We start from the raw sequence: 22,044 nt of genomic DNA on the forward strand, positions 1-22,044 counted from the left end.
CTCACAGGAGGATGGGCATCCCTGGAGCACTCACAGGAGGATGGACATCCCTGGAGCATTCACAGGAGGATGGGCATCCCAGAGCACTCACAGGAGGATGGGCATCCCGGAGTACTCACAGGAGGATGGGCATCCCTGGAGCACTAACAGGATGATGGACATCCCTGGAGCACTCACAGGAGGATGGGCATCCCTGGAGCACTCACAGGAGGATGGACATCCCTGGAGCACTCACAGGAGGATGGGCATCCCTGGAGCACTAACAGGATGATGGACATCCCTGGAGCACTCACAGGAGGATGGGCATCCCTGGAGCACTCACAGGAGGATGGGCATCCCTGGAGCACTCACAGGATGATGGACATCCTTGGAGCACTAAGAGGATGATAGGTATCCCTGGAGCACTAAGAGGATGGTGAGCATCCAGAGCACTAAGAGGCAGTGCTCACAGCACACTGCAGGAGCTGATGGACTGGAGCCTCTCGTGTCTGCCTGAGTGCTGGTAGACAAGAAGGAGGTTTTATTTGACTTTGCATGTGTGGTGTGCCATTTATAACATGTGGGGCTGGAGAAAGTCCTGGAGACACTCTTTTTCTAGAAAATAAGGAGGTGAACACCTTAAAACTGCTCTCCTAATCTGAAGGTCCACAATCACAGAGGCAAGAGGTCAAACTACAGGGAGCACAGTTCACTAGAGTTGGCCTTGAATCCACAAAGAATTAGGACATGGCACCCCATGGCCACCACACTCTGCTGATGCTCCAGTGCCTCACAAGAACTAGTAAAGTATTGCCAACGTAGATAGACTACGCACGTTCCCATATATAAATGTTTTTCAATACTGAGGATAGAGTACAGGTCTTCTATCAATGAGCTACAACCCTTATCGTAAATAAAATAAAAAACGATGTGTATGTGTATGGGGGGGGAGGGTGCTTGAGCACATGCATGTGGAAGTCGGGGACTCATGCCCAGTGCCTTCCCAGACTGCTCTCTACCTTATTTTTTGAGACGGGGTTTCCCGCTGAACCTGGGGCTCACCAGTTCATAGTCTTTGGCCAGCAAAATACCAGGTTCCTCCCTACCAGGCTCCTCCCGCCTGAGCCTTATACCACTGGGATTCTAAACACACACCACCACTGTCTGCTTCTCACACTGTTGTCTGGAGACAAGACCTCATGCTTGGGCAGCAAGCTCTGCGCCAGCTGAGCCGTTCCCCCCCCCCCCCAGCTGCTGCTTCAGATGTATGTAAATCGTCCCTGGATGACGGGGACAGCTATGGAAATGGACGGTGTGAGACGTGTGCTCACGTGTATGGGAAACAATGGCAAGAGGAAACCATGCCCGTTATCTAAAGTAGATAATTATTTTTTAAACATCTTCAGTATGAGGTTGGCTAAATCTGTGAATGCAGAATCTGTTCATGCGAAGGACTAAATGTATAAGAAAATTCCAATTCTTTTTAGCAGAAAATGGGTTTCATGATGTAATTTAGAAGGACAGCTAAGCGGCAGAGTAGCACACACGGGTAATCACAGCACTCAGTGCTGAGACAGCCACCGGGGTTTAGGACGCAGGGCCAGCCTGGGCAACACCAGGAGCTGCCAGCTTAATAAAGACGGAGATTAGACATAGATGTAACTATAGATGCGAGCCTGCACAGGACATGCCCTTCAGACGCTCGGTGAGAATTCGGGAGGGCGAGAACATAAAGCTCAGGGAATACTCCAGCCCATTCGACAGGAGAGCCAAGCAGGAAAATTAACCACCACCGACTTTCAGTCGCTTCGTTTGTTTTTTTTTTTTTGTAATATTTTTTTATTTTCTATATTCTTTGTTTATATTCCCCTTTCCCAGTTCCCCCCTCCCCATATGTCCCATAAGCCTTCTTCTCTCCACCCGTTCTCTAATCACCTCCCTCCTTTTTCTCTGTCCTTATATTCCCCTCCAATGCTAGATCAAACCTTTCCAGGGTCAGGACCCTCTCTTTACTTCTTCATGGGAGTCATTTGTTATGCTAATTGTGCACTGGGTATTCAGAGCTTCTGGGCTAATTAATATCCACTTATCAGAGATTGCATTCCATGTGTATTCTTTTGTGATTGGGTTACCTCACTTAGGATGATATTTTCCAGTTCCAACCATTTGCCTAAAAATTTCATGAATTCATTGTTTTTAATTGCTGAGTAGTATTCCATTGTGTAAATATACCACATTTTCTGTATCCATTCCTCCTTTGAGGGATATCTGGGTTCTTTCCAGCTTCTGGCTATTATAAATAAGGCTGCTATGAACATAATGGAGCATGTGTCCTTAGTGCATGCCGGGGAATCCTCTGGGTATATGCCCAGAAGAGGTATAGCAGGGTCCTCCAGAAGTGTCATGTCCAGTTTTCTGAGGAACCACCAGACTGATTTCCATAGTGGTTGTACCATCTTGCAATCCCACCATCAGTGGAGGAGTGTTCCTCTTTCTCCACATCCTTGCCAACATTTTTAACCTTAGCCATTCTGACTGGTGTGAGGTGAAATTTCAGGGTTGTTTTGATTTGCATTTCCCTAATGGCTAATGATGTTGAGCATTTCTTAAGGTGCTTCTCGGCCATCCGAAGTTCTTCAGATGAAAATTCTTTGTTTAGATCTGTACCCCATTTTTAATAGGGTTATTTGGTTCCCTGGGGTCTAACTTCTTGAGTTCTTTGGATATATTGGATATTAGCCCTCTATCAGATGTAGGGTTGGTGAAGATCTTTTCCCAATTTGTTGGCTGCCGGTTTGTTCTTTTGACAGTGCTGGGTCTGAAGATTCTTGTTTGTTTTGAAGTTAGCACATAAATCTTTCATCACCACATTTTCATGTGTGCTTTGTTTGCATTGCTCTTTCTCCCCAGGTCCCTTCCCACCCACCCTGACTCCCATGCTCACCCCTAACCCTCACACCCCATCCCCCACCTCCTATATCCCATCTCCCACCCCACACCCCATCCCCCACCTCCTACCCCACACACCCCACACCCCAACCCCCAACTCGCACCCCACACACCCCCATTCCCTATTCCCCATCCCCCTGGAACTACTTTCAAGTCCCATTTATTCTATTACCTTCCACCTCCCTCCTTCCCTAAAACCTCTTCCCCATATCTCATTGGCAACTTCATATCTAAGTAAGTAATTCTGACAGAAAAAGAGGACAAAGGATATTTCAAAGTCTGGACACATGGCCGGGAAGACAGAACCGTCAAAACCCCTAGCCTCAATACAGAACAAACAATTCTCCCACAAAAGTAAAACAGGGACCTGGCAGGACTGCTATACAAAGCCCTTGGGGCAAGTCTGATTCACTCTTCTGGTCTCACTGGTTGGAAATAGCGAGCCAAACGCTACAAGTGTCCACACACACACACACACACACACACACTAAGGCACACACATGCACACAACACCTACACAATAAAAATCAATACAGCAGGCCCCTGACAAGGCTCAGAGCGTGAAGGTATTTGCTACTGGGCCTAACAACCTAAGTTGGATCTTGAACAGAACCAACTCCCCCATCAAATTGTCTCTGAGCTCCGGGTATATACCACGCCACACACGCCTGTCCCCAAACACACGTCAACACACAGACAAAAATACATACATCATAATATAAATAAGCCTGGCTTGATGGTACATGTCTGTAATCCTAAATTAGAGGCTGTGGCAGGAGGATTATAGCTTCACCCAGCCTGAGCTAGAGAATCAAAGGAAAGAAATGAAAAGGAAAAGAAAGGGAAAGGGAAAGGGAAAGGGAAGGAAAGGAAAGGAAAGAAAGGAGGGAGAGGAATGGAGAGGGAAAACACTCAATTCTAAATTTAAATCACTCGTAGTGTATTTTCAGTGATGAGTCCTGTGTCTTGTCCCCGAGTGTGGGGCTGGGAGTGTGTAAAAGGGCATTAAGGAGAAGCTGGCCAGGAGATTCCAACACACGCTGAAGCTTGAGGCAAAAGCCCATACATGCTCCTATCTGAATATAATCAACTTTAAAGAAGTTAACTATCAATATCAAAATGAAGGTGAATTATGTCTAAAAGCCCATTCTATTAGCCAATTACATTGTATAACAGACTACGGGTAGACTTAATGAGGCCGCAGAAAGAGGAGCCAGGGGTTGTATACTTTTCCCCTTCCTAGATTTCCCTGGTGACTATCATTTAATCCAATCTATTAAGCTTGAAAGCATGCATACACACATCACAGAACATAATGCTATAAATCTTACCAATTGCCCCATGTCTTGTGCATTTTTACCATTATAAATTAACCTCATAATGGATAAAGTATGAGGTTTTGTACCTTAGATGGAAATGAGTTAAATAGATCAGTATATCTGAGAACTATTAGAGTTGAATCAAGACTTTTATGGTATTTACCTCACGTGTTAAGGAAATGCACCCATTGTCTCCTAGTAGGATCTTTCCTAGAGTTTCTACATCTAAATTGCATGCATGCACACATGCATACACACCACACATGCACACACACACATGCACACCACACACGTATGCACACACACGCAGAAAGTAAACAACAGCAGATTCAGATCTGTGTGCCGTGCCCTTCCCACTGCCCTGCTTGGCAGGAGGTAATAGTACCGCCTAAGTTTTGGCAGTACTGAGTAAATCACACAGACACTTTTCTTAACTTCTCAAACAAAAGACATTTATTTTGAGAGCCAACACCGCAATTCATTCCCTCTGGGCAAGAGCCAAGGGAGTGACAGAGGAGCGCGGCTGGCGTGGTGACCTGCCATGTCCATCGGCCACTGCCTCCTCACACACAGTTGCTTGTTTTCAGGATGGACAACCACTCATCAGAAGACCACCACTCACGGAGGGGGAAATGCCTGTCTGAATGGACGTAAGGCCCTGAAATGAAGGTGCAAGCTCTATGCACCACTGCACCAGAGACTTGTAATTTCTTCCCAACTTGGGACGCATCAGGTGGCTAAAAACCAATATACTATGGTGTGTAAAGCTCTAAATGTTACCATCACAAAGATGACAGATGTTAGAGTCAGCTCAGCAGGGAAGCACAAACTCAAGCTGGTCCCCAGCACCCAGCTCCAGCCGCCCTCAACATTATGTCCCCTGTAAATCTAGTGACCTCACACCGTCCTCTGGCCTCGATGGCATCTTCACACATGACACAAATATACCCACAAAGGCACACACATGCACACAAATTAACAATAAAGCTTTTTAACAATACAATATGGTAACTAGCTAAAGATATTTTGAACCAACCCTATTTCTGTTCCCAGAACAAATTTATAATTCTTTTCCGATTCTCTCTATACCAACCATAATTTTTGTGGCTATTTACCTGACAGAGTAGAAAATGTTCTCTCGATAACGTAACTCAGGAAGATTGTAGGAATTTCTAGCTGAAGTACACACCATGTTCATGGGGTCACTCCCATGCCGTGTCTACAATGACCTGTTCCTTTGTAAAGACCATGAACAGTCACTGCAACAGTTACAGCTTTTTCCAGAGATTTTTTTTTAAAGATTTATTTATTATTAAACATAAGTATACTGTAGCTGTCTTCAAACACACCAGAAGAGGGCATCAGGTCTCATTACAGATGGCTGTGAGCCACCATGTGGTTGCTGGGATTTGAACTCAGGACCTTTGGAAGAATAGTCAGTGCTCTTACCTGCTGAGCCGTCCCTCCATTCCCCAGATTTTCAAATGCCATGTGTATTCCTTGTTATTTAAAGTCACCCCACCACGCAACCTTAGATATGGTCTTTACAGTCAATGTTGAGTTGATTGATTGTCTACACATTGCTGAGGCAAATAACTTTTGTTTTGTTTTCTTTTCTTTTCTTTTGTTTGCCTTTTTGAAACAAGTTCTCACTTTGTAGTCCTGGCTGTAACTCACTATGTAGATGAGGTTGGCCTCAGACTCATAAATATCCACCTGCCTCTGCCTCTGCCTCCTGAGTGCCAAGACTAAAGTCATGGGCCACCACAGTCAGCCATTTTATTGTCCTTATATCTGTATAATCATATATAGCATTATATATCACATATGTAGCATTATATATCATATATATATCAACACATGTCACATATAGTCATTATGTTAATATTGAGCATTTTCTACTGGTGGTGAGTTGAAAGACATTTAATCTTTATAACAAACTGCTGGACACTGGCAGTGTTATCTGCTAAGGATGCTGCCCATCCAGCAGTGGCGAGAGCTGCCTCCTCTGGGCTTCCTAGAATCAGTGCATGGCGCAGCCTTCCCAATACTTTACATACACCATTGTGATGTGCTAAGCCATCCCAGTTAAATTTTATCAAAGAAGCCAGCAATTTCTTCACCTGTAATATTCAAGGTCTTCCAGAAAAATAATTAATCAGCCACAAACACAATAATCATGATTCCAAAGGTAACAGACAGACTCACTTGTAACTTTCCACTTGTCTGCAAGAAGAGACAGTTATGAAGGAATCCGTGCGGGGACTGTAAGCCAGAGGGCCAGGCAGAAGAGAACCGGGGAGAAATCTGCCGAACGCATAGCTTTCCTGCTCAAACACCATCAGCATCCCATCCATAGACTGGATACAAATTAAATCCCGACCTAAAGAAGAATTGGAAGAAGTTAGATACCTTATTCTTCATAAATTTGATGTTTAATGATCACTATTCTGCATAAATATATCACAGCTTTTACTGTACAAGGCAATCTCAAGGTAGTTTCAATTTTAGTTTACAAGCCAGTGAAAATATCAGGTTAGTAATATAAATACATATAATCACGTCCCAATTTTTATATTCATAAGATGTTTATAACTTCCTTGTATACTAAAATCATATTTACCAGGGGTGTGTTTTTTTTTTACTTTTAATAACATTTCTTTTTATATATTATACACCAAAATCTCCAATTTCAAAATAATCCCTAAGAACAATCATGATTCTCTAAGATACTGCTTTTCCCAAACTCCGACACATAACAAAAATAGCCCTCCCGGGACCTCCTCACTGTCGTAGCTCTCCCGTTTTCATTAACTTACACATCAAACACAGGGCAGAGGGAGCCAGGGACCCGAGTCAGCAGTGCAGCACATGCATAGCATGCGGGAAGTTCTCAATTCCAACCTCAACACACAATACACTACAACACACACATAAATTCATATGCACTCATGCATGTACACACATACACAAATGCACTCATGCATTCTCATACACACAAATGCACACACATAAATGCATGTGCACTCATGCATGGTCTCACATACATAAATGCATATGCAGCTATTCATGCTTGTGTACACAAAAACGCACATATACAAATAAATTGATGTCAGATGACCTCACTGGGAGACGGTGCTGAAATATTTGTGGGTGACAGGGTATACGGGATGCAACTTTAAACACTACAAATGGGTCCATTGCAACTGATTGTCTACAGATGTGATGCTAAAGTTTCAGAACCAATGCCCTAGCACGACAGAATAAGGAAACAGGACCTGAAGAGAACCTGAGCCCCAGAGAAAGGTAGACCCTGCGGCGAGAGCTGAGTCTGTGAACGTAGTGTAAAGGTCTCATTTCCTGAAACTCCAGAAGCATCAAGGAAAATACTAAAACTGTTTAGTCTAAGACAGCTGCTCCTGGAGACGTACAATCTAGGGTTCAATGCAGGTCCACCAGTCAGAACTGTAGCTAGCAGTGCCCCAGTCTGTCGGGCAGCCATCCACCTCAGTATCTTATGACAATTATGTAGGACAACTAGACTGGCAATGGGAACTCCTCACCTCCTTCACCGCCTGCCTGACGCTGCACAGCTTGCAGTTTCCTGCACAGCTCACGATGACGCCCACCGCCCCACTTCTGCTTCCGGTGGCCCCACTTCTGCTTCCGGTGACCCCACTTCCGGTGGCCCCACTTCTGCTTCTGGTGACCCCACTTCCGGTGGCCCCACTTCTGCTTCTGGTGGCCCCTCTCCCTTGCACTATTCTTGCCTACTCCAGTGACACCTTGTGCTTTCTTTTAATGTTTGACGGGAATGACTTCTGAATTTAAAAACAGTCCCTGACTTTATGTAAACTACTTAGCGATGTCCATCACAATTGAGGGATGGGTATAGTTTACAGTGGAGGAGGAAAAAGAATCCCTCAAATGAGCAGGAAGTCAGGACAGGGGTAAGATGGTCACTTTGGCTTTTGAAGGGCCAGGTTAAGATGGAAGACACTATCTGAAGTCTCATCTGGAGGCAAGAAATCCCCATAAATGACGAGGTGAGTCTGACTCTGAATCAGACTGTGTCTTCCCATAACTGCCTTTTCCTTGCAAGTATCCTTTGTCCATGATCTCTCAGAAGCCCATTCGGACTTTCCCCTTAAACTAATTATCTATTAAAATGATCTTCTTTTGTGTCTCTCATCAACTCCAAATTCAAAAGCAGAAACCCTATTCATCTGTATAAATTACAAAATGCCTGGCACGCAGGAGATCCAGTGAGAAACATTGAGATGCAGTAAGTTAAGCAAAGGAATTTATTCATCTGCACTTTGGATTAGCTGGGGTTTTATTCTAAGTATTTCATACACTTCATCTGAAGTATATAAAAAATGGTTTAGTTATTACAACCTTGGTTACTAATATTTAGAAAAATGTAGAGATCAAACCAAAACATAATTCAAAAACAAATAAATAAATCTCTCAAATCACTGCTTTGGAAACGACTTGAGAACACATACCAAAGGCTCTTCTTACAGATGAGACCAGAAGGAAAGGACCATGAAGGCTGTGAGAGTGTCCTAGATCTGAAAGGGCAGAGCCAAGAGGAAGTGACGGGATTCCAGGGTGATTTCAATGACACACTGATGGACCACACTGAAGAGTCCACACCACATGGTTAGCACTTGATCAGAAGCTCCCGTGGGCTTGCTTATAAGGCTTGAAAGAATGTTAGCAGAATAATGACAATATTAAGTAATACTGTCATCTATTACATATTAGACTCCCAGACTTGTGCTATATGACTAACCATCGTGTTAACTTTAATAGTCAACAGCTCTAAAAATTATTCGATGTTCCCACTTGATACATCAAAATACTAAAACTCATAGAGCCTAATTAACTCACTTAACATCAAAGAATTAGAAAGTGACAGAGCAAACTCAGGCTGGGATCCGTCTGTGTCTCCGCACCTGCAGAGGAAAGAATGACATCCACTCTGAAAGCCAGGGCTCATTAGCATGCAGAGTGTAAGCAACGTGGATGGAATTAAGCCCTGCAGAAGATCAGAGCCTCGTCACTGTGAACGCGCTCAGAAAGGCTCCATGGTAAAGGGGGGATGTGCCACCATTGAACGGAGGAGCAGAAACATGGAACTGGGAGGGAATGTCTGGGAGAGCAGATGAATCAATCCCTCAGAAGACACAGAGGCAGGGGCGCTTGGTCACAGGCACGCTTGACGTATAGTACACCAGGCCGAGACTCAACCAAGACAGCACAAATGAAATACATGATAACGTTTTAATGAAGCCTCCAAAAATTATACCTGTAACTTTTAACTAGAAATTATTAAGAAAGTTGAAGGTTTCAGCATAGTTTAGACAATCATACCATTAGTCTCAAACAGAAGAGAGCAATTATGTAAGTTAAATATCTGCAAGACCCAAGAAGGGTTGCAAAAGGGCCTATCAAGTCCATTCAAAAGGATTTTTAAAAAATATATATATATATATATATATATATATATATATAATTTTTAAAAGCAAAAGGAAAATGGTGCCTGTGAGGATGGAGAGGAAACTAGAACGTTCCTCATGAAGTGAATCCGATTAAACAGTGTATCCCATTTCCTGATGTTGAAATACACAGAGCGCTAACACGATACAAAAAAACAGCAAGCAATTACATGTTGAACTGACCACTAGATTAATGGTTTAATAAATTATAGTCTGCTCACTAAAATGGTGTGTAGGAGTGTGTGTATGGCCATTCCCAGAAATTCTTTCTACCAAGCATATCCCAGGGAATTTTCCATCGCTGGCTGCTATGGCAACAAGGCACTCTTGGATGCCATCTCTCTGCTGTCCTCTCTCCCTGTGGAACCCACGTGGCACGGGAAGTGGAGTGGTACACATGCGGGACGACCACCATCATTCAGTGTGCTACGTAATCTCTGAATCTCTCTGTGCTCATATTTCTTCGGCACACTGGCTGAAAATACGAGTGAAGAAATGCGGTCGTGACCCATAGCCAGGCATATATTGTCGTTCGGCGTGCAACTGTCAAAAGTACTTGGTCTTGCTCCAAGTCGGAAAAACACATGAAAAACAGCTGCATAGGTAGTCAGAAAGGCAGACGGGACACATCCAGAGACTGATGCACAGGAACAAAAGAGTCCACAAGTCTGTGAAACTTCCGCTCTTTTTATACAGGGAGAAAGGCTGTGCTGTTGTTACAAAAAAATCTGAAATACTAACTCATTAATCTTTAAGCAAGACTAAGTCAGAAATGATGAAATGTGTCTGCTGTGAGTGAAGATGCAAAATGTTCAGAGTACGATTCCAAGCACACTGCTTAAACACAGCTAGGACATGGAGTCCAAAGGTTCTCCAGGTTGTACATCTGCCACTAAATATCCCTTTATGATTTTCATGCCTGTTACTGTAAGAAAAAAACCACTGCCATCTCTTGGAAATGCATAAACCTCAGGCTTTTCTAAACTGTAAACACTTGGTAACCGGTTGAAGACAAGGAAAGCTAAACTCTTTATCCTTCCTGTGGAGGTTTGAATGAGAATGGCCCCCAATAGACTGCTGTGTCTGAACATCCAGTGCCCAGTTGGAGGGAGTGGGTCACTGGGGCTGAGTTCTGAGGTTTCAACATACTCTGGCCATCTTGAGATCTTGAGATATTTCTCCAACCCCCTCCCTCCCTCCCCCTCCCCCTCCCCCCCCCCACTCTCTCTCTCCTCCTTTTCTTCCTCCCTCTCCCACCCTCCCTAGTGAATCAAGACCTAAGGTCTCAGCTGTTTCCACCACCATGCCTTTGCTCCACCATCTTTGATTTCAACCCTTTACAACAGTAAGTTAACACTGCCTCTTCTAAGTGTCCCTGGTGATGGCATTATATATCATAGCCACAGGAAAGCAGCTAAGATGTTATTCTTTCACTTTTTTCCTTGAACAAATAATTTGTGACTAATAATAGTCCGTTACATACTTAGATTCCAAGCTTAAAACCTTAGTTATAAAGGAATAAATAAATGTTCAGACCCTAAGCAAACGGGAATAAACAAACAGAAAACATGTGTTTGACTAACTAGCTAACATTTATAGGTAATTTTCAGAGAAATAACATGGGCTTTCAATGAGGACTCAAGCGTTGTCTCAAAAATAACTTGGTGAGACTAATCCCAAACTCAAGAAAAAGCACTGGGTCTACACACCAACTCTTCGTATGAACTTGACTTTTAACATTTTAATGTGTCTCTTCTTAAATGTTAATAGCTTCAAAAGAGCATGACTGTGTTTTACCAAGTTATTTAACAGAGTCTTTTTTCCCCTTAATTTTTTTTTTTCTTTTTTTTGGCTCTCCTCACCAAGCACTGAACCTTTCCCCTTAATTGTAAACAAAAATAGTAGATAATAAAAAAAAAAAAATCGCAGGCATTCATTAAGTTAGCATTCTATGTGATGATTCATTAAGTTCAGGGTTAGATGTTCTATCATCACTTGTACCCACAGAAGAACAGGAGAACTGTTTCCTCAGGTGCAATGAGCATTGATGTTTTTATAACATTCTCCATTAAACAAATGTCACAGACATCCACTGTCTGACTGGTGTATGCTGGGAGACACAGTGCATTTTATATGAAACCTAATTAAATACTTCAACAATATAAGAACAAGGACATTGTAATGGCTTGTATATGCTCGTCCTAGGGAGTGGCACTATTAGAAGGTGTGGCCTTGTTGGAGGAGGTGTGTCACTGTGGGGACGGGCTCGGAGATCTTCCTCCTAGATGCCTGAGGACACCCAGTCTGTTCCTGGCTTCCTTTGGATAAAGATATAGAACCCTCAGCTCCTCCTGCACCATGCCTGCCTTCATGCTTCTGCCTTGATGACAATGGACTGAATCTCTGAACCTGTAAGCCAGCCCAAATTAAATGTCATTTATAAGACTTGCCTTGGCCATGGTGCCTGTTCGCAGCAGTAAAACCCTAACTAAGACGGATGTATTCGAATAATTTAAAAGGCTAATAGAGCATGGCGAGTGGCTGCAAGTGTCAGGAAAAGCTTCAGAACAAAGATCACAGTTGGGTCTTGAGAGTTTAGTCTGCCAGGCAATCAGAGAAGTAAAAGCAAAAGGAATGTCGCGTGCACAGCCTCAGGTTGTGAATGAGAAGTGTTGGAGGATGACAGGAGGGAGAGGGTGGGTGGAGGAAGATACTGCTAATGAAGGAGGTCAAGGTCAAGGTCATCAGAGCTAAGGTTAAAGCAGAGGCATCTCCAGCACAGCGGCGTCCACGCTTCAGCTTCATCCGGGTGCTATCAGTCTCCTCATCCGGAAAGGAGTAGCAGACCTTTCACGAGGCTGCTATGGGGACTAGACATAATAAAAATGCACGCTTCCTCACACCTGATAAACATCTGGTAAACAGCGATCACTACCACCATTACCACACAGGCACAACTGTGTGACACTCTGTGAAAATCAAACTGTGAAAAAATAAATTTGAAGAGAATTTTTTGCTTTGGGGAAAATGTATTAGGAGAAAACTCACATACATATACACACACACACACACACATACACACATTCACGATTACATACACACAAATACAGGAACAGACACACACACTTAGAAACTCATCATCTTTGTCAAAGGAAAGGGTTCTTTTTAAGATTTTTTTAAAAGATTTATCTATTTACTTACTTATTAAATGTGTATGAGTACACTGTAACATCTCTTGACACACCAGAAGAGGGCTTCAGTTCCCATTGCAGATGGTTGTGAGCCACCATGTGGTTGCTGGGAATTGAACTCAGGACCTCTGGAAGCGTGGTCAGTGTTCTTAACTGCAGAGCTATCTCTCCAGCTCTTTTTAAGATTTTTAACTTTGAAAAAACCTCCCAGAACTTGGGTGTATGTGAACCACTGACTGTTCAAGATAATTTTCTGCCTAAGTTAGGTTTATTTTCCCTAAGGCAGCAATCTCCCTAAATTGATAACTAACAAAATCTCATAAAAAGTATTCTGTAGGGCTGGAGAGATGTCTCTGAAGTGAGAGTGCTTACTGTGCAGTCGCAAGGGCCAGACAATGGGTCCCAGCATCACGTAAGAAGCTGGACACCCAGCACACACCTGGAGCCAGCTCTGGGGGAGGGGCAGAGGCAGGAAGAGCTCCAGGATTTACCCACTTACAGCATCAAAGACAACTCAAGTGCCAAATTCACGGAGAGACCCTGTCTCAAAGAACTAGGTGGGGAATGACAGGAGAAGGACCGTAACGTCTGCTTCCAGCTTCCTAAACATATACAGGTGCATTTACACGTGTAAACACGCACGCACACACAAATGAATAAGTAAACAAGCCTCGTTTAAGTGTTCTTTGTCCCAAAATCCTCTCTGGGAACGGAGAATGAGCTGCTGCTAACTGTGACTTCATTACCCAAACGTTCACACATCCATATTCTCATTCATTAGGTTCTCAGTTATATTCTCTCTCCCCCTGCCCTCTCAGTCACTCACTCACAAACACACATGCACACGCTCTCAAAAATTCTAAATAATATATAAGAAACAAGACGATGTCATCACACAATAAAATCCATGTGTTCAAAATTCCTCATCTGAAAGATAAACTCTCAGAGAGGGAATAGAGTACTGCTGCATATGCCCCTTTACGAAGCCAGCTGGTTTCAAAGTCAGATAAATTACTCAGGATAATAGCTGTAAGAGCTCTTATTCCCCCTGACTCTCTCCCCTCCCTGACCCCCGACCCCCCATGTGCTCCTGGCCAGCCTCTCCTCTGCCTCCTCCTCTTCTCTGTCTCCCTCCCTCTCTGTCTCTCTCTCTCTTTCTCTCTCCTCTCTGCTCCCTTCTCAACTCCCCCCCCCCCAGGTCCTAAATAAACTCTATTCTATACTAAAACTAAAATGGGATTAGGTCCCATTTTGTGAACCTATTCTGCACACACAATATTAGCCCCTTAAAAATTAAATCTAAAAGCAATTATTTGCTTTTTAGGTCCCACTTGGTCTCATTAGCATATCAAAAGGAATAGGAAAAACTCACAGTCTAAACTCACTATGTTCTAACTATGATCAATCAGCTAAAGTGGGGGGCTGGGGGCAGAAGTGTGGAAATTCTGAGCAGGGGTTCAATTTGATATAAACACCTATGATTTGAAATGACAAGCCAAGCTGAATTAGAAGACACTTCATGAACTGTCACCTTCTATCACAGGGCTCAGGGTACCGATTAAGTGATATATTAACTGGCTAACATATCACATCTTGCTTTTTCTTGAAGAAAGCAGTTAAAATGCTCTATAGTTAACAAAGGCCACAAGCACCTAGTCCTATTAGCAGTTTCCTACCACCCCCAGAAGAAAGGGCAGATTGGTCCAAAGAGCCTCTCTGGGTGTTGGTGACCATCAGGGCAGCCATGACGGCTCATCACACTCAGAGGAAACCCTAAAGGGAGGGCCTTTTATTCACTATGCCAAGAACAAAGGAAAAACTGGTTTCAAATCCTGCTCAGGTCTAGGTGAAGCTACTTCTCAAATTCCGCTGTAGGACTCAGGGAATCAAAGGGTGAGGCGAGGGCGCCCTCTGCTGTCCAGCAAAGACCCGCATGTCACCAGGCAACACGTGACTTGGGCTTTTCTGAAACAGTGTCTACTCAATCAGGCCGCCCTTGAACTTCAGTCTTCTGTCCACTATATCCAGCCAGAAATTTACTTCTTAAGAATGTTCCATAGCCATTCCCATATCTCCTGGGATTTTACTAGTCTCTATCAGGGACTCCCCTCACTTTGATGCCTTAAATCACCAGAATGTGGGCTGTGGTGATAAATTAGGACGGAACGCTTGCCGAGGAAGCACAGCAATCTGAGCTCAGTCCCCAGAACCCATACAGAACCTGCCTGGCGCGGTCATGTGTGCCCGTAGCCCCGGCGCTGGGTGGCGGCCACAGGGATTCCTGGGGCTCACTGGTTGGCCAGCCTCACCTACTTGGAGATTCCAGGCAAGTGAAAGGCTCTGACAAACATAAAGATGGACAGTAACTGAGAAATGATGGCCAAGGTTGCTCCACGGGCGCATACATAACTCTGCACATGAGATCTGGAACTGTTCTGTGCTCTCGATTTAAATGAGATCACACAAAGAGGCAAGGAAGCAAAGAAAGCAGTGGATTTGAGGAGAACAAGCGCGCAGTCAAAGGCTTTACCACAACCGCCGCGTCAGGAGTGCCGGACACTCATCGGCTAGGCTCTGCAATTCTTCTGCAAGGGAGGACAGTCAAGAAACCATTGTCCTCCTGTGGCGGGAACCGAGGCTCCGGGAAGCTCTGTGGTCTGCTCAGGGACACAGGGCAGCTGAACAGCAGGGTCAAGGCTCACAGCTGTCCTCCAGTCTCCACGCTGTCTCACCAGCTGTACAGAGCCACACAGCAGGCACCTAATGAGAGCTCTTCGATTCCATATTTAAGGTAGTCCACCACCACAGCTGAACTTACGACATCAGATTTAAGTATAAAATATTAAGTGTTTTATTGGACAGATAAAGCTTGATATAATTGCTCATCAACAATAAAATTGATTTATAAAAAAAGAAAAAAGTCAAGAAATACCCATTCTCTGTGTTGAATAAAATATTTGTTAAAAGCAGAATTTAAAGTGTATCAATATGCTGCCAAAAAACAAAGGAAATAAAATTCAGAGGCCAAAACCGAAGTGAAAGTGGAATCCACAAAGGTACACAGAGCCCTCAGGACATTTTCCTAAGCCAGATAGATAATCTAAACATGAGCTTTAGTTTTCATGGTCTCAAATGACATACAGAAAAGGAGAGGATGGGAGGAACCGCCCAGGACGGCGGCCCTCAAGCGTCTTCATCCCCACCATGCTCCAGAAAAAAAAAAAAACCTAAGACCACAAAGAACTTGACCCCTAACATGAACAGAATTCAGAAATAGCATTACCTCAACCAAAGGGGAAAGAAAATTCACATATCAGAACTTGGAACCAGATAAAGGGGGAAAAAAATCTCTCCTAAAACTTTATAAAAATTCATTAATGTAACTTTACTGACTAAGCCATTCTATTGGATAGCCCAAAAAACAAAAACAAAAAAACAAAGCAAAACAAAATCTGTGAATTTAGAATAAAATGGTCCCGGGCTAGAATCACAACCAAGCATGTAACCAAAGAAAGCTCAAATATTTAAAGGAACACACCAATCACTCGCACGGATAAAGTTCTGAAAGTGCGACCTCAGTCAAAACCACAGTATGCAAGGACCTGAGAAACACGAGCAGGAGACTGCAACTTAACACAGGAATTAGAGTCGCAAAGACTTCACATACGGAAAATGACAGAAGCTAAAATACGACATTCTTAAGCTTAAGGAAATTAAGGCAGGCATTAAAAACATGGTCAAGGGCAACTGGGCGTGCCCACCATGTGTCCACCATGCTTCCTTCTCCGATTAGGACCTCAAACTGGGCAAGCTGAGGAGCACAGCTTCCAACTGAGCATGCTCAGTGTGGTGCCCAATCTAAAGCCCTCTCAGGAATACGGATAAACTCCCAAAGAAAATCTCGGAATTTCCTTTGCTCAGGAGAGTCGCTGCTTCCAGAATAAATCCCATCTCTCCTCTCCTACTGGCTCTTTAAAATATATATACAAATGTATTACGTATGGCTAGCATACGGAAGGATACATACAGTAAGAGATTCGTATAAATGGTTAGGGAGATTTTTATCAGCACTTATGGGAACAAATGCTGGGATAGAGTGAACCAACAGAACACAAGTTCAAGAGCGGTTAGAGGGAACCCATGGCTAGCCGGGCGTAGTGCCACCTGAGTGTGATCAGCCCTCCCTCGGGAAGCTGAGGAAAGAGAGCATCCAGGTCAAGGCTAGCCTGGGCTACAGAGAGAAACAATGTGTCACACAGGATTTGTCATTCTAAACGTCCGTCAATGATGCAGGAAAAAGAAAAGTAAATCTAAATAAACTGTGCAAAATGCATCATCTCAGATATATGTAGCTTCAATGAAAGTCAGTACGCAAATACAAAAGGGACAGATAATCACTGAGCACTGTTTAGAATTATTGGACATCAGAACCGTAAAATCCATTTTTAAGTCCAATAAGCTCTGATTAGACAAGTAGAAATAAATCTCTTAGATGCCCCTTAAGAAATTACAGAACACCAAACATGTACACAGAATCTCTTAACAGCAGTAGGAAAGGCAGATCATCTAACAGGAAAAAAAGAACAGCTCAAACTAAACACTTGATTGCTTCAATGAACTGAAAAATAACTGTCAACATAGCACTGCATGCCCAGCCTCGCACACGCTTATTACAGATAAATATACACAGTCCCTAAGCCCAGCCTTGCACACACTTACACATGGATACAGACACTCCCTAAGCCCAGCCTCACACTCGCTTACACACGGATACACACACTCCCTAAGAGGTAAGACAAAGATGGACATTTAACTTTGAGTAGAGCCAGGCTTGTGCTCACAATGGCTACCTAAGCCAGCATGTTCCGAAGCCCAGAACCTGCTGCGGCCCCAGCTCTGCAGATGTGGACTACCTAGGGTGTGCATCACGAGTGGACACTGGACTTGGCTAATTGCTATTCCTGCATCGTGTGGTTTCTCTACATTAGGTGCAGACTGGGTTTTAAGCAAATGCCTGGATGGATATGGAGAACTGGGAACACTCAGTACTGTCAGGAGTACAAAGTGGTACAACCACTATGGAAGTCAGTGATTCAGCTGTGCCCAAAGGACTCCGTAGCCTACTGCAGACACATGTTTACACATATTTGTTGCTGCTCTATTCACAATAGCTAGGAAGTGGAAACAGAGTACATTTCCACCAACTGATGAATGGGTCATAAAAACGAAGCACATTTATACAATGAAACATCATTAGGTGTTAGAACATAGTCCAAGACTGAAGTCATGTGAAAAGAATTCAGAGAGCTTGTGAGAAAAACTCCAAAAGAACAAGACAAGAGTCTTGTGGTCTCTGTTTCTTCAAAAACACAAACTCAGTCCTGGGATGTGTTTCCAGGCTCCTCCCAAGTGTGGTGGATAGGAGTGTGTTCACCTCCGCTGTTGCTGTTCATGCACCTCTGTGAAAAATCGTGGTTTTGCCATGTTTGGCTTGTCCTTGTGGTTGTCCACTTTACTCGGATGACTTTTCTTAACCCTGAGTATAAACTGCCTGAGGCTCCGATTAAAGTTGGCTACCGCATGAGACTTTAGTCTGCCCCATTTATCCGCTCCATTCTCCCAGGTTCCAACCACCTTCAGTAAACAGTTCAGCCTTTAAGAAAATTAAATTCAGAGATGAATTGATGGAGCTGGAAATAATAATTCTGGGTGAGGTAAGCCAAGTCCAGAAGGACAAACAGCGAATGTTCTCTCATGTGGATGCTAGCTTGGAATCTTCAGATGCTTGTCTTTACATTGGAGTACCCAGAGAAGTCAGGAAAATGGTGATGGGCATTAGGGGTGACTTCTTAAAGAAAGACTGTAAAACAATGGTAACAGGGCAAAGGTGAATGGGGAAACGGAGCAAGGAGGGTTTAGTGGGGTGGGGAGAGCAGGGGAGGGTGCAGAAGTGACTGTGGGAGGGATAGAAAGATCTTTGAAAAAAACCATATGAACACCTACTACTGTAAAAGCCTTGACAATAAATATGTGTATATATAATGTTAAAACTCTGTACCGGGGAACGCCTCTCCCAGACACCATAGGCTATCAGATAGAAAGCTCGGTGTCAGGTCTGGGTAACGTCTCCTTGACTTCGTCAGTGGGGTGGTGTACACTCACAAACATCACGACTCTTCCCGTGGCTCTCAGTCTCTGGCCCCGCCACCACTGTGATGGTAAAACCGTGGTGCCAAGGGTAGCGCTTGAGTCAGAGGATGACGTAATGAACCAAGCTGCTGCCGACCTGGAAACCTCACCCCTATGCTAGCTTTCACGGTGGAAGGGAAAAGCAATCATCACGCTCACCAACTGTGACTTCTGCGAGCCGTAAGAATGACCAGGGCAACAAGACATACCCCATGGTGCAACAGCAGAGCAAATGAGATGGGAGTAACCAACCAGCTTCTGTTCAGATTTAAGGCCTGCTCAGCAAGATGGAGCTCAGACTTGGTACCATTGACGTAGCCATGAACCCATGGCTAGGTGGACCCTACGTCCTGGGGGAGAATCTACTACTATTAGTCTATTAAATGGACATATTATAAAACTGAATCCATGAGGCCTGGCTGGGCACACCATTACTCACAGCACTCAAGAGGCAGAGGGAGGTGGATCTCTGAGTTCAAGGCCAGCCTGGTCTACAGAGTGACTTCCAGGGCAGCCAGAGCTATCTAGAGAGACTTTGAGTCAAAAAATTAAATAACTTAATTTAGTTTAAAAAGTGACTTATCATATACACGTAGATCGTTGCATCTCTAAATGCTCCACCATGATGGTCACGGACTCTGAAACTGGAAGCCCTGATAAACCTCCTTCCACACGCTGCCTTGGTCATGGAGGTCATCACAGCAGTAGGAAGCAAAGTGGGGCACATGGTAGCTGTAACACCAGCCGTCAGAAAGCTGATGCAGGAGACTGCCACTAGTGTGAGGTCAGCTTGGGCTACATAGCGAGACAGTAAATCAGAAAACAAAAACCTAAAACAACTAGAAAAGTATTAAAGATATTAATATAAAACTGATCACCTTGTGAAGACATCCTGTGTGGTCAAATGACATGAAGGGCTGTACAGTTTAGACTGTACACGTGAATGCTAGCACTGCACAAAACCCACCGCTGACAATAAAATGCTGGTATCCCAAAACTGCTACAAGAATCGAGTCTAGCTGGGCAAGTTATCACATACCAATCACCCTAGTTCTTAATAATCTAAGAAGGAGCTGGGCAGCGGTGGTGTACACCTTTAATCCAAGCCCTTGGGAGGCAGGTGGATTTCTGAGTTCCAGGCCAGCCTGGTCTACAGAGTGAGTTCCAGGACAGCCAGGGCTATACAGAGAAACCCTGTCTCAAAAACACCAAATCCAAAAAACAAACAAACAAAAAAAACAAAAAACAAAAAACAAACAAAATCTAAGGAGAGTCACACGTTAGAAGCTAAACAGAATTAGATCCTGGCTCAGTTAGGCTTTCCACTGCTATGAAGAGACAGCATGACCAAGACAATGTTTATAAAAGACAACATTTAATTGGCTGGCTTACAGCTTCAGAGGTTCCATCCATTATCACCATGGCAGCTTACAGGTAGATATGGTGCTGGAAATGCCAAGCGTTCTGCATCTAGATCTAACAGCAACAGCCAGGAGACTATCATCTGGGCAGAGCTGGGCATAGGAGATCTCAAAGCCCCACCTACACAGTGACACACTTCCTCCAACAGGCCACACCCCCTAATAGAGTCACTCACATGGCCAAGCATTGAAACACCTGAATCTATGGGACCATACCTATTCAGATACTATCTCAAAACAACAACAACAAAATAGCAATGAACAAATAATACTGTGCATGCAATAAATAGAACATTTTTAGAGACAAAGTAGATTTACATTTAATGGTATGGAATTACAGTCATAATATATTTTAACATTAAAAAATCCAGTAATGGATAATTGTAGCTCATTGATTTTTTTTAAAAGTGTATTTAGATAAAGGAGCCTACAAAATTCTGAAATAAAAATCACAATTTTTAGCTGGCCGTTGGTGGTACATGCCTTTAATCCCAGCACTTGGGAGACAAAGGCAGGCGGATTTCTGAGTTCAAGGCCAGCCTGGTCTACAGAGTGAGTTCCAGGACAGCCAGGGCTACACAGAGAAACCCTGTCTCAAAAAAACCAAAAAAAAAAAAAAAAAAAAAAAAAAAAGCACAATTTTTAAATGTCCACTGTTATTACTTTTTATTCATTTAACTGTATTTGAGAATTTTGAAATAACACATAGTACTATAGTGATGGAAAAAGTTCATAAAGCAGTTTCTTTATATGGGGGTTATATATCTATATTTCATGAATAAATTATTTCAAGCTAGTTCCTAATCACAATAAAGTAAAAACAGACATTATTTACATAATTCCATATCTATGTGAATATGTGCTGGCAGCAAACATTTCAGGTAGTAGTCACACATGGAACCAGCCTGGGTGTCAGCCCCCTTCCCCCCAGTGCCTGGTGCGTCCACATACGACCCGGTGCGTCCACGTACGACCCGGTGCGTCCACGTACGACCCGGTGCGTCCACGTACGACCCGGTGCGTCCACATACGACCTGGTGCTTTCCATACTACGAGAAGCCAGCAGGGGCTAAACAGTCAAGGAGGGGGCCGGGAGGGAAGGGGCAGCGTCCCTCCACCCAGATGGGCTGTAAAGAGCGCTGCTGCCCCTGGCCCTGCGGCTGGGATGACCTCTCTGACCTTTGCATCTGTCCCAGCCAAGGAGATGAAGTCATGGGAGACAGGAAAAGCCCCACAAAAGAGCCAACCCAGACAGCACTCAGTGGTCGGCCAGCTCTGGAGACCCCGCCTGTCATGAAGACTCTCTGCGACCGCACTCCTTCCTCTGCTCTAAAGCATCACCTATGGGAAGGATCCAAGCCACTGCACAGCTGGCCCTAGGCTACAGGTTCCCAGAACAGTATCTCAGTAGTCTGTAGCTTAAACAGTTTCCTCTTTCTTATATGAATGTTCCTAATAATTTTATTTGTAGTAGCCTAAAATAGGAACTATC

At 43.8% G+C, this 22,044-nt stretch overlaps 1 protein-coding gene across 4 annotated transcripts in view; it reads right to left on the bottom strand.

Annotated features, from left to right (window-relative positions):
• The window catches only part of Bbs9 (Bardet-Biedl syndrome 9), a 390,144-nt gene that overhangs the window by 291,846 nt on the left and 76,254 nt on the right, over window positions 1-22,044 (bottom strand). For all 4 annotated transcript variants that reach the window (XM_052188801.1, XM_052188800.1, XM_052188802.1 and 1 more), the window contains one exon: window positions 6,456-6,630. In XM_052188801.1, coding sequence (XP_052044761.1) covers window positions 6,456-6,630 — 175 coding nt within the window. The remainder of the gene's footprint in view (window positions 1-6,455; window positions 6,631-22,044) is intronic.

Source organism: Apodemus sylvaticus, chromosome 7 (genome assembly GCF_947179515.1).
Source record: "Apodemus sylvaticus chromosome 7, mApoSyl1.1, whole genome shotgun sequence".
Classification (NCBI taxonomy): domain Eukaryota; kingdom Metazoa; phylum Chordata; class Mammalia; order Rodentia; family Muridae; genus Apodemus; species Apodemus sylvaticus.